The sequence below is a fragment of the Taurulus bubalis genome (assembly GCF_910589615.1).
Source record: "Taurulus bubalis genome assembly, chromosome: 6".
In the NCBI taxonomy this organism is placed as follows: Eukaryota; Metazoa; Chordata; class Actinopteri; order Perciformes; family Cottidae; genus Taurulus; species Taurulus bubalis.
The window spans coordinates 10,177,011-10,189,713 of NC_136594.1; the positions used below are offsets into that span (position 1 = coordinate 10,177,011).

A 12,703-nucleotide genomic window follows, 5' to 3' on the forward strand; every position below is an offset into this window, starting at 1 on the left:
ATTTTAATACCTTTTCAAAACGTCAGCTTTTCTCGAAACGGCATATACTGTACACGCAACCGTCATCTTGAAACAGTAGTTGTGGTGGAAGTGCAAGCAAGAGCAGGAATGGATTATGTTGCAAACACATTTTGAAAAACTAGACATCTGAGATGAGCTATCAACACTGTCAGTTAGTTAACAGAAATAATGTGTTGTTTTAAGGCCAGCTGCTACTGCATTTCATTGTATCCGTTTATTTAAGAGAAAGTACAGTTTTAATTGCTAAATATATTTATCTGGCTTTCTTTTAGGTACAAACTTTCTGGTTATTAGAAAATCCATGGTTTTATAAACCAGGTCATATCCTCATTTTAGTCTGTCGGGCTTCTTTGCCATCCGGCCTATTTAGCTCAGGAATGGAGGCAGCATGACGGGTCAGTAGTTAACACTATAGAAACTGACCTGCAGTTTGAGTTTTAGCTTTGTCTGTTTGGAGTTTCTGTGACTGTGTATGAAATCATTCACTTTGTAGAATACAGTCAGTATATACACTAAGTATTTTGTAACGTGTCGAATGAGAAATATTATACCCTTTGTAATGGGCTTACATTATCTACTTTCTATCTCAACACCTGAACAACATAGAGCAACCAAGATGAGATCACCATCTCAATAACACTGTTGAGGTTCATTGTCACAACTTGGATTTTAGTATTAAAACTTTTCAATGTTGTCTTCCCTAAAAAAAAACAAGCTAATGTCTACATTTGTTTTTCCACCTTTTTCTCTCCCCGGTTTAATGTAGGGTGAATGTATTGTCATTTTACTACATAGGGTTGCATTGAGTGCGGCGGATGAGTTGAGGAGCCTTACAGCCAGAGGAAAGAGTGGTCCTCCAGTGGTACGAGACTAGCAGCAGCAGCTTTTTCTTTCTCTGTGGTTTTCTGTGAATGACAAATTTAGCTAAATCAATTACAAAGCTCTGAGGGGCAAAATCCATACCTGGTCTAGCTAAAGAAGCTTATGGTGCTAATTATGTTCCCAAAGATCCACCCATTAAATGCACCAATGACTAAATGGAGGCAGCGTCCATAGATTTTAGAACAACCCATTAGGTTCAACCCCAAATGGAAATTTTCCGCTGATAATTGGTGTAGAGAAAAAAAAAACAGGCCTTCTAATTCAACCGACAAACGTTTATCAATAGAGACAAACCTCTTTTAGCAGTGGGTGTTTTTGACCATTAGCAATACCTAAGCTGCTGGCGTCAGACCCATTTCATACGTGTTTTACCATAGACGGCTATTTGACCTCAGTGTTTGTTAGCAGCTGTAGGAGTCCCCCCTCTCTCTCTCTCTATACAGTATATATAAGAGAACGCTCTCGGACACATCCTTTAACACTCCTCTTGGGCTTCCTTGGTTGGACCTGAGTAAAAATGCAGAATAGTACTCACAAAGTGGCTGTAATTCGGTTACGGTTCTTCTCCTACACTGCAGTTGGCGACTCATGCTGTTTATACCCACTCAGGGTCAGCACGGTAAGACAAACATCTGCCTAACATCCAGATCAACCTTTTTTTTTAACCTCTTTCACCTTTGTGGTTATTGTATTGCTCTCTGCTTCATCTCAGAAGATCCTCAACTGTATGTTTTATAGTAACCTGCCTCGTGCAGAAATGTTCAGAGTTGTAGACGTATCATTTACCTCTGTGCTGTCTCATATTTCCTGTCACAAGACTTACCTGTTATTGGCATACCCCTCTCTCTCTCTCTCTCTCTCTCTGTCTCTCTCTCTCTCTCTCTCTGTAAAATAGGTGAGGAAAGGGACAAGTGACGGCATGTCTCTAGTCATCCCTGACCCAAGCCGCTCTGCAGGGTCGCCCCATGCAAGGTCCCTCTCCATACCAATAATTTTACCGCTGACCTCAGAGCTTAGAAGGCACACTCCAGAGCCAATGGAGACCGCTCGCCAAGAAACTCCAGATAGTGCCTCGCCACTCAGTCACCTCAATGTCAGCCCCTCTGACAACATGGAGGCCATCAGCAGGTCAGTGAGTCCGGTCAAAGAGCATGTACCTGTGTCTGAGGAAATGTCAAATTCACAATATTGCTTGCAAGTTGCAGAATATTGAGATAATAATAGTTTTATGACCCGTTTTGGTTTTAAAAATAGAGCTTCCAGCTGTTCTAATGATAGATGCTCATAATTATATGGAGACAAACTGACATTTTTATGCAGCATGTTCAAATTGCATTACTGGAAATGAAATACTATGAAGAGTATAGTCAGTGGTTAATATATAATATTTATGGATGCTTAATGTGAACTTAATGCGATGTACGTATCATTTGTGAGGCCAAAACAGAATTCACTTAGTCTGTGAAATCCAGTCAGTTTCTCTTGCAGTTTAAAGATTTCACGAGGATCACGATCTTATCTGTCAGCGTGATCCTTTATGATAGCTGTAAAATAAAGCTTACGGTCATATAATACAAAATAAAACGTCACTGCAATGTACATAACATCAAACTATTAAACAACGTCTATGTTTGTCTTATAATGTCCAATTCCAATGTGGAAAACGAGGGGGTCGATTCTAGGAGTGGTAAAAAGGTTATGACTACTGTTTGCATAAGTGATGTGCTATCAGTTGAGGGTGAGGATGAAGAATCTTGACAGCGATCGGGGATCTAAAGCCCCATCCCCGTGGCAATGTGCCTTTGGCATGCAAACAAGCCTATTATAAGAAGCTGAAACTGGAACCGCTCGGTGTTGAGTGTCCCCTTCCCTGGAGTAGCAAGGCTACAGTTGTGTCTGTTGTTGGGGCTCCTGACCAGGGGTTTTCAACTAGCTTTAACTTTGGCTGTGATAGCATCTGCACTGTTTGGCTGGAAATCTCCTGTTTAAAGCCTCTTCTCACACACACCCCAAATGCAGTTTTTCCACAGTGTATGTTTTCAGTGAAGGGATTTTGTTTCCTTAAATTCAGATATGGACATTCGATTGAGTGTCACCACTTTACTGATAATAGAGCACACATCGAATTTGTCTCAGTGGGAAAAAAATATTAAAAATATGTATATAATGTGCAGCAAAGCCAGAGTGTGATGTTGAAGCACTAAGATGAGAAATGATGACGCTGTTTTGGCTTCACGACGGCTTGGCGGACACACGACTGACCTTTAGTACGACATTAATCAAAGTTTAACACCGTGTCAGCACCAGATCCATTAACACGTTACATAAAAGAGCACAGCGCCACATTACAAAACTACAATTTAAAAATATATATAATTTCATTTCAAATAATATTAAATGTTTAAATAGATTTGTTAAAATATGAGGTATAATTTGCATAACACAGTTTGTGGAATGTATTTTCTTTTTATCTTAGAATATTAAGTACTTTTTTCTTTTATTAGCAGTCATATGTTTTTTTTATCATCCTGAAAAATTCAAGTAGTATTCTAAAGGTTAACGAGTGTACATTAACAATCAAATATCTAATATCAAGTCAACCTCACATTTTAGTTTTGCTCTCTATCCTCAAGATAATGAACCTACAAAGTGTTGAATCAACAAGGCAACTATCCCCTCTTTATGGAGCAGATGTTGCTGTCTCCTTGAAATGGCAAATAAAATACTTGAAAGGTGGCAACAGCTTTCTGCACCAGTCGGGATCCCAGTAAATCTCCTGCTGGATTTCCCCTCAGACTCTGAAATCCTTCTAGTCAGGTCGCATTGGGTGACGGATGTACAGACAGCGTGACAGGTCTGAACTTCAAACTCTCTGGCATTTAATTAAAACAACTCATTGAGTCCTGCAACTTGCAGAAAGTCTAACATTATTTGACCATCTTTCATGTAAAACTATACTTTTGATACTCATCGATAGTGTTTTACAAACTTGAGACTCTGAAACTTTCAAATGTTCAAGGACAAAGCATTTATGAGGAGAAAATTAGATAACGTTTTTTTTTATTTTAAAAGATTGAATTGTAGTTAGCTGTGATTTTGACACATAAAGCCAGAACAAATATATGATAATTTCCCATAAGTGGATTCATCGGTGTTTTCAAATCTCTAGCTGCTCTCATGTCTACTTGTCAGCTTGCTCTCACTTTCCATAGGTATGTGTCAGACAGATCTGTGTCAGCATTGTGCAGCACAAACAGCCGCACAGCCACCTGGGCCAAGACGGAATCAAACATATCCAGAATGACAACTTTTGTTTAATATTTGTTATATATATATATATATATATATATATATATATATATATATATATATATATATATATATATATATATATATATACATATATATATATATATATATATATATATATATATATATATATATATATATATATATATATATATATATATATTCAAATATTGTGGTTATATACATTTTTACTTCTCATTAATGTTTTTTTATAGGATATGAAAAATGAATTTAAGAATTTAGGAATTGTGTTCACACCTTGTTGGCGGTAAAGAAGCAATTTAAAGGTGTCTAATGACGTGTGTATTCAATTTCACACATGCACCATTCTTTCCAGGCCCAGGTCACATTAAGCACACGCTGGAAATCAAAGCAGCATTTAAGGAGATTAATATTAGTGGCACCCTGTGCGTCCAAGTGTCGACCGCTGTACTGTCTTACCACATTCAACATCCGACACTTTGCCTCTCCTCGTTGTCGAACACATGAATCCAGTAATTGTGTATGCCACAATGCTCTCACCTGCACCTGAAATATGACACCAGCCTCATTCACCACACAGGTCACATGAGCCAACATAGCAGCATCATGTGAACTTATTCCGCTCTCAGCATTGCGTAGTTGCTCATAGGGGATGCATACTGGCTTTTGTGTGGCGTTGCCATGGTTCACTAAATCTTGTGATGTAACCATTAGATTTCTTAGAAGCCCATTGGAAATAGGTGGGAGTGAGGAACGTTGCAGTGTGGTGTGAGTGCAGGTTCCCTGCGGGTATAACAACATTGTTGGCCGCCTTTCAGGAAGTCTCATCCATCAGTCCGAAAGCCTGACAGCACATATTTACAGCAGGTAGCTCCTGGCTGGATCTAACTGGTTTTCCTTGCACTTTAGATGCTAGTGCCTTTTTTTCCAAATGTCACACACGACATTGACCCCTAATCATAGAGTCTCAGTCAAAGAGGTCACAGGATATCTAGAATTACTAATTTAAAGCCAACCAAGCATGACAACAGGTGCTCTAAACTCAGGCATCAAAAGCATCCCTGTATTACTGCTAGTGCTGAAAAGACGTTTATTACTCCATTAGTTGTCCGACATACATTTTATCTGCAACAATTTTGATAATGGTTAAACTAACATTTCAAACCTAAATTCCAAACTTTTACTGGTTCTAGCTTTTCAAATGTGAAGACATAATATTTGTACAAAGTATTTTCTTCCAAAACGATTTGTTCGTATTAGTATTATTGTTAGATACAAATATGTGTGATTATTTTGCCATCATTAACGCCCTGGTGATGAGATCCTTTTCATGCATGACTACTACACGACATCATTTTTTTTTTTTTATAAAGCACATCAATTATTTTAATGTCGATAAGGTGCAGCAAAGGTAATGCTCATGATAAAGAGACTTGACATAAAACAAGATGCATGTGAGGGCTGATCCTATTTCATCTGTACACTGTTACATCCGCCTGCAGCCTCACTTTAAAGCCTGAAGCATGGTGCCTCTGTGCTGCTCTGACGCCTTGTTCTCTGATACAATGAGCATATACCAAGTGTAGCTTAGCCGGGCTTATCCAACAAATACTTTAGGTCTTGCCCGCCAGGCAGTTTGGGCTCTTTGGTATTCTAAGAATCCAGCACCCGTCTCAAAGCTGATGGTTTGGGGGTCCTGAAGGGACCAGAGACTGAACCGAGGAGCTGAGACACAAGGGAACTCTGGCTGTACGAGTCCCGGATCCTCATTGGCTCTTTATTATTCAACACAGTTAATTGCAAATAAATGTACCAAACTATTGCACCACCAGCTCAAATAATAGAAAAAAAAACTTTTTTTTTTAGCAAATTAAGTCTACAAATTGATTATCAAACAGCTAATCCCAAATTCACAACTATGATTGGCAGCAACAGGTCAAAGACATCGTGATGGCAGCATTAAAATTGTGTTGTGAAAAATGTTGTTCCCATATGAGATTGAATAATAACTTTAATTCGACTTCAGCAGATGTGGTTGGATTACTCGAGGGACTAGCATCCGCTAAACTAGACTACCTTTTAGTTTTTTTTAATAACGACCAACTTGTCATCGGTAGTTTTCCGTTGACCCAAAGGGGATCAGGCCTTTTCCGGACGCCTCTACAAAGCTTTTTGTTATCCCCTCAGTAAGGTAGTGGGTAAGCAGGATTTCCGCTCTTGCAATTCACGGCGGCAGTGACGGCACATATTATTTTAATACGCTTGCCAGACTGTGTAACACCAGTTAAGAACATGGGTGTGGGGAGAAAAAACATTAACCTCTGAGTCTCTAAAAGAATGTCAAGGTGTTTCTTGTGAACCGCGCCTGCCCCTAAAACAAGGCTGGAGGAACATATGTTCGATTCCTGCACATTGTGTTATTTGAGAAGATTTTTGAAGTTCAACGAACTTTGGCCCGTTTTGATTCTGGTCTGACTTGAAACCTAAATCCTTTGTTTTGAACTTGTTGAGGTGCTGCCCGAATGGTCAAAGTGGTTTCCCCTCCCCTCGGCACGCCCGCCCCCCTTACAGTGAGCCACATGACGGAGCGTCACGTACCAAAACAACCCGAGAACCAAACATTCACGGAATGGTCCACTCAATAACAACTCTTTATTCTGTTTTTTAGAACATCTGAGACTCAACGTGTTCGCAAGCTATTGTTTACTGGCACAGTAGGCAGGGTTATCGCATTTTTGAAATTGTTTCAATTTGAACACGTCTACTTTCTGTGCCTCTTTAAGACTAAACCAACAAAACAGAATATTCTTGCTGCTTTATTTCGTACCAGCAATAGTGTGGGACTGCTACTTTTAACTTCTTCTGAAATGTAAATGAAGTACAAGAATTATAATTATTACTGTTAGTCATTATTTAGATAATTGCATATAAACACTCAGCAATTAATAAGTAGAGCTGCAGTTTATGAGCATTTTTATTACCAATTAATTTGAAGTAATCGTTTTGGTAATCTTTTTGCTTTGTTCTTTAAAATGTCTGAAAGATGTGACAAATACCCATCATCATTTTTCAACAGCCTAACGAAGGGGTAAAGTGCACACAAGAGACAAAAAAACAAGTAATATAAATAATAAACAGTAATACAAAACAGTGAGAATCTACAATAACCGGATGTTATTATATATACAGACAGAATAAATATAACTATTTTCCACAGTGTATTTATATGGTAGTATAATTATATACAACTACTATTATATAATACTTAATCATGTGTCAAAATAGCTGTCAAAGGACTTAATTCAGCTCTATTGATTTTTCAGACACGTTGTCAGTCATTCTGTCGTTCACTGTGATAACTACTCAGCTGACCAGTTGAACCTGTTGTTCCTGATTTGTCAACTATTTTTAACCAAAATCCTTTTTGTTGCATATTTGTCATTCAAGAATATTTTTAGTTTTCATATTGTCTCGAAACGTGTTTGCTTGTCACGTGAACAAGTTTAAAGTGATGAATAGTCACATAGTTGTGTCTTTTACAGATAAAGATAGGACTTTTTCCCATTTGACATTCTGACTTGTCAGAGTAGGAAACTCACATGTGTCACGAATAACATAAACGATGACTCTGTTCTATTCACATGTCCCAGTAAACCATGACAGCCAGTTTGACAGTTCAGGTTTGGTTGCAGTGTTTTTCTTCCTGCTTTGACTTTAGAGAGGATAATAGCGTATTCAGCTCCACTTAGGCAAACAAGACTAAAGGTGATTGTGAAATTTCCAGCCTGTAAGTGCCAGGATGTGAAAATGTTAAGCAACCTCAAAATTCAGTGCCAACGCTGAGTTCCTCTTATTGTTGCATAATTTCATCATGTGTCGCTGGCATTTCTCCAGCCTATACCGAACCAGCCTATATTTTAGAGCAGCATTTTAGAGCTCTTGGTTGATAATAATTACCAGAGACACACTCACAAAGGCACTGATCTGTTGCACTGCATGGCTATTATTCTGCAGACAAAACAGTCTTATGCCCCTATTTTCCGCCCCAGGGACATGACGGGTAGGGTGCTTCATGCTTATATGTCATAGCACTTTATAGCCACATCCTGCACGCTAATTAATTATGTGCTTTTGATTTCATATTTCAGCTCCCAAGAAGAAGATAGGCCAATATCTCCTTTCTACTTGAGGTAGGCCTTCTTGCTCTGCGTTAGAAAGCTTGGATGACACCTCTGGGTGCAGACACAGAATTACTTTATGGTTTAAGATCATTGAACGTTGTTGGAATAATAATAAATTAAGCTTAATCGATTTGTCGGCAACTATGTAGATGATCGTTTCTATCATTTTTCAAACATAAACAGTGAAGGATTGCCAAATATTTTCCAGTTACAGGCTCTCAAATGTGAGGATTTTTTGATATTCTTTGGATTATTATGAACAGAATATATGTGGTGTTTTGCAATGGAATTTTTGTAGATTATTGACTAATCAGAAAGATAATTTGTAATGAATTGATAATGAAAATAATTATTAGTTGCAGCCTCAATTTCTGATAACGTCAAACCAACATTTATTATATTTTAATATAATTTCTTGTCTTGATATTTGTCATTAGTACCAAAGTTAAAAAATAAACCCATTAGAAGTGAATGAATTTGATACAATACATGTATCAAACATTCAGTGAACCTCATGTTTTAACATGTGCGACTGATACGGTTTCAGTACGGCCCGGACACACCTGCGTGGTAATCACCTGTTAATCATCAATGACCCTACTGTCATAGTTTTCCATTTTGCCTTCGGTTTCTATCGAACTAAAGTCTTAAAAACTCAGCAGCTTGTCCAGCAAGTGTTAACGGCTGGTCCCTCAGTTAATCATTTGGAGTTGGCACATTTTGACTGGAGTGTTGTTTGCTGATATGACCTTAGAGCTGATAAGGCTCCAGACCAGTGCGACTGTTTGTGTGATCAAGCCTTTTATTGTTTTTTTCTTTAAAAAAAAAAAAGACGCAGGACAAAAGCTTCACAGGACAATAGTCAGAGTAACTAATACACTTTGACTGGAACATCTTGTTCTGACTATGATATAATAAAACACAACATGTTTCATCCATGATGGAAAGTCAAAGGTCCCAGCTGCGCTAATCTAAGTCCTGGGCATGCAGCTATGTACAGTATGTGTAGTATATAATACATAACAATAACCTGTTTAACTGTGGAATGGGATTATATGCATTACATAATCACTGTGCTCAGCATACTTTCTCAGTAAACTGGAGATGACATATTACAAAACTACTCACAGCGACAGCCCATTTTAAACATTTCACAGATCTCTATAACTCATTATATGACATGTACAGATACAGGTGTGCATACATGTATATTTGGTATAAATGCATACAAAATAGGAATAGGAATGTTTTACATTTTGCATGTAATTGTTCATAAACCAAACTAATTTACATGTTGATCTGATGGCAGTGCTAGATGGCAAGTCAGGGGATCCCCAAAATGATTACAATTAATCCTCAGGGGTCTTAAATGTCTTTCAAAGTTCATGATGATCCATCAAGTATTTCATGTGATATTTCGCAAAAAAACTATCAACCCCATCGTGTCACTAGAGCAAAAGCCAGGGGATCTATAAGTCTATAGGCTTTATCCTCTTGGGACCATGGACGTCTGTACAAAATCCAATAGTTGTTGGGATATTTGAGACAGCATTGCCGTCCACAGAGCTGTGCTGATAGAAATGATTAGTTCTTTTTTTCAGCCTCTCAAATGTGATGCATTTCTCTGTTTTATGTAATTGTAAACATAATATCTGTGAGTTTTGGGCTGTTTGTTGGGCAAAATAAGCACTTTGAAGATGTTGTCTTTGGCTCTTTTATAACCGTAAACTAAAAGGTTAATTAATTGTATGGATGGATTGCTAATGAAGTCATTTGTTGCAGCACTAGTCTGTGACATCTCGAAATGACCAAGACTAATGTTGGTGATACTTTCCCTCTCTCTGTCTCACTCGCTCACATTGATTGATGACTTACTCCATGGCCTGCTTGTACTTTGTCACATATGCACCACACAGACTTTCTTTCTGTCTGCTGAAGTCTACTTGCATTCTTACACATTTAAAGACTCAGCCGGCCACCAAGGAGCTCAATCTCGGCCCAATCCAAATGGATCATCATTTTCTTGAGGGTGTTGACCAAAGACTGTGAAGGTCCTGGCTGTCTGACTGGTGTAATACTGTATTACCTGAATGGTGCACACCGTGTGGGGGATTTAACTGCTATAAGCTTCTGCTTTAGAGGGGTTGAGTTGTTTCCTCCTTGCTTTTTATGCCTTAAAGAACACTAACACAGACACAACTACGGAAACATATGATTTTGTTCTTACTATCATTTTCTGAGCAATTTTCTTAGTTAGAAGGTCCTGAATGAAGCGATTATACGAAGCAAACTTTAAGCTCTTGTAAAACAAAGACTTGCACTGCTGGCTTTTTTAAATCACACTCTGCAAAACAAAAATAACACAGTTCAACCTTCAGACCTATCATTTCATTACAGACCTGTCTTAAGAGCTCAGTAAACCTTACTGACGCCATGGAACTGAAAACCCCCCAAAATGCTGCTGACTGGTAAAATTACACTAATTCAACAATCATATTTTTTTTTAATCCATTTTATTTCTAAAAGGAATATAGTTCAACATTTGGGGAAATATTTGAATAATCTTCTATTATTTGTTTTCCTGCCAAAAGTTAGATGAAAATATTGATATCACCCAGTTCAGTATAAATATGCTGCCAGGAGAAGCGCCACGTATCTGAACTTAGTATAAAGGCTGGAGAAACGGTGAGCCATTTGTGGTTTTATGGGGAGTGATGTGCCAGACTATAGCCAGATGCAGTTGACTTCCTGAAATCTCTGATGGTTCTTTGGAAACCTCATGACGGCAAAACCTCATGATGACAAGACTGGTGAGTTTGCTGGTGAGTTAGTTAATCAGAATTCCACTTCACAAGAGTGGAAAGCTTTTTTGAAATGACACCATACCCTTGACTCACTGAAGTAAAACCAGTGGATGTGTGTGCTGTGATGGGGTTTCTACTTGCTTAGACACCCTGAGTACCTAAAGATAAGCGCAAGACCGTATGGATTCAGCTCTGCTAACTTTGACCATGGACATCTGGTGGACAGCCAGATGTGGGCATAAACACAGACCCTGGACAACCCTGACATTACAAATGGAAAGCAGGTTGGAACCATAAATACATCTAAATGAGACAGAAGTGGAGATGACTAGTGATACGTTTAGACATAGAAATATTATGAAGAGTTCCTGCCGACAGAATAGGGCAAAAGCATCTCATGTCGAGGACAAAAAAAACATCTAATGAGATTCAACTTATGACTCTGGCCCAACCAACCACATTATGTAACACCAACCTTGCTGATAATGAAGATGACAAAACGAGGGGAGCTTTCTCCTCCCCGGACAGCAAGGTCACCAAAGGTTTCCTACCACCTCCCAGTCTCTTCTTCAGGACCTTGTATTTCCTGATCTTGTAGATAATGATTAGCTAATATACAGCACTTGGCATTGATGGCATTGCCCAAAGAAGAAATACCACGCTGGTAAATAAAATAAAAGTCCTCTTCCCGCTGCCTTAATATCTTCCCTACAGGCTCAAAAAAGTGTTTAACCACATGGCATTAGATTCTGCAAATAGTCAACACTTCTCTAGTTCTCTTCTCTCTAGCTGTTTCCCACAGGCCCTGAAAATCGCAGTTATTAAGCCGCTCTTAATATAGAATAATCTCAAGTCTAGACAACTCACTAATGAACAATTACAGACCTTATTTTTAAGTTATATCATTGAAAAGGCAATTTATCAACAGTGTAACGCCTTCTTGACCCTAAACAATTGTTTAGATGTTTTGACAGCACAGAGACGGCTCTTGTTGAGGTTTCAATGGCATCTACATCAACAAAGAGAGTGGAAATATCAGATTTGGCCATTTGGAAGAATTAGATCTTGGTGCAGCATTCGTCAGGGTCGACTCTAATAAATGTTACCCGAATCACTGGAAAACAGGGCCAAACGTTTTGCTTTCAATCTTATTTGAAGAACACTTCAGATGTGTGGATCAGGAATCACACATCTGAGGGGCAAATTACAAATAGGATTTCATTACTTTTTTGTGGCTGCTAAACTTTCAGAAATAAGACGTTAAAGACATTCTGTAATTCTCAAAGCTTCTGCAAATGGCGAAAGAGCTCGGAGCTCCTGTGTTATTTGCACATATTTAAACTCATTTTTGCACACCAGGCGACAATACTGTCTCATGTTAGAGTGGTTTCACACATTTGCATCTTTAGTTAAAATCAGTCGGTGGTGCAACATTTATTTGGTTTACTAATCCCCAACTTGTCAGCCCTGCACCCCTCAGCATCTGATACTGACGCATAAGGCGCTCGTGAGCGCCTGTATGAG

At 38.5% G+C, this 12,703-nt stretch overlaps 1 protein-coding gene across 1 annotated transcript in view; it reads left to right on the forward strand.

Annotated features, from left to right (window-relative positions):
• The window catches only part of fam13a (family with sequence similarity 13 member A), a gene marked incomplete at its 5' end in the record, with an annotated part of 51,146 nt that overhangs the window by 16,566 nt on the left and 21,877 nt on the right, over nucleotides 1–12,703 (forward strand). Inside the window, 2 exons of the mRNA XM_079219985.1 lie at nucleotides 1,799–2,031; nucleotides 8,343–8,384. Of these exons, the coding sequence (XP_079076111.1) occupies nucleotides 1,799–2,031; nucleotides 8,343–8,384 (275 nt within the window). The remainder of the gene's footprint in view (nucleotides 1–1,798; nucleotides 2,032–8,342; nucleotides 8,385–12,703) is intronic.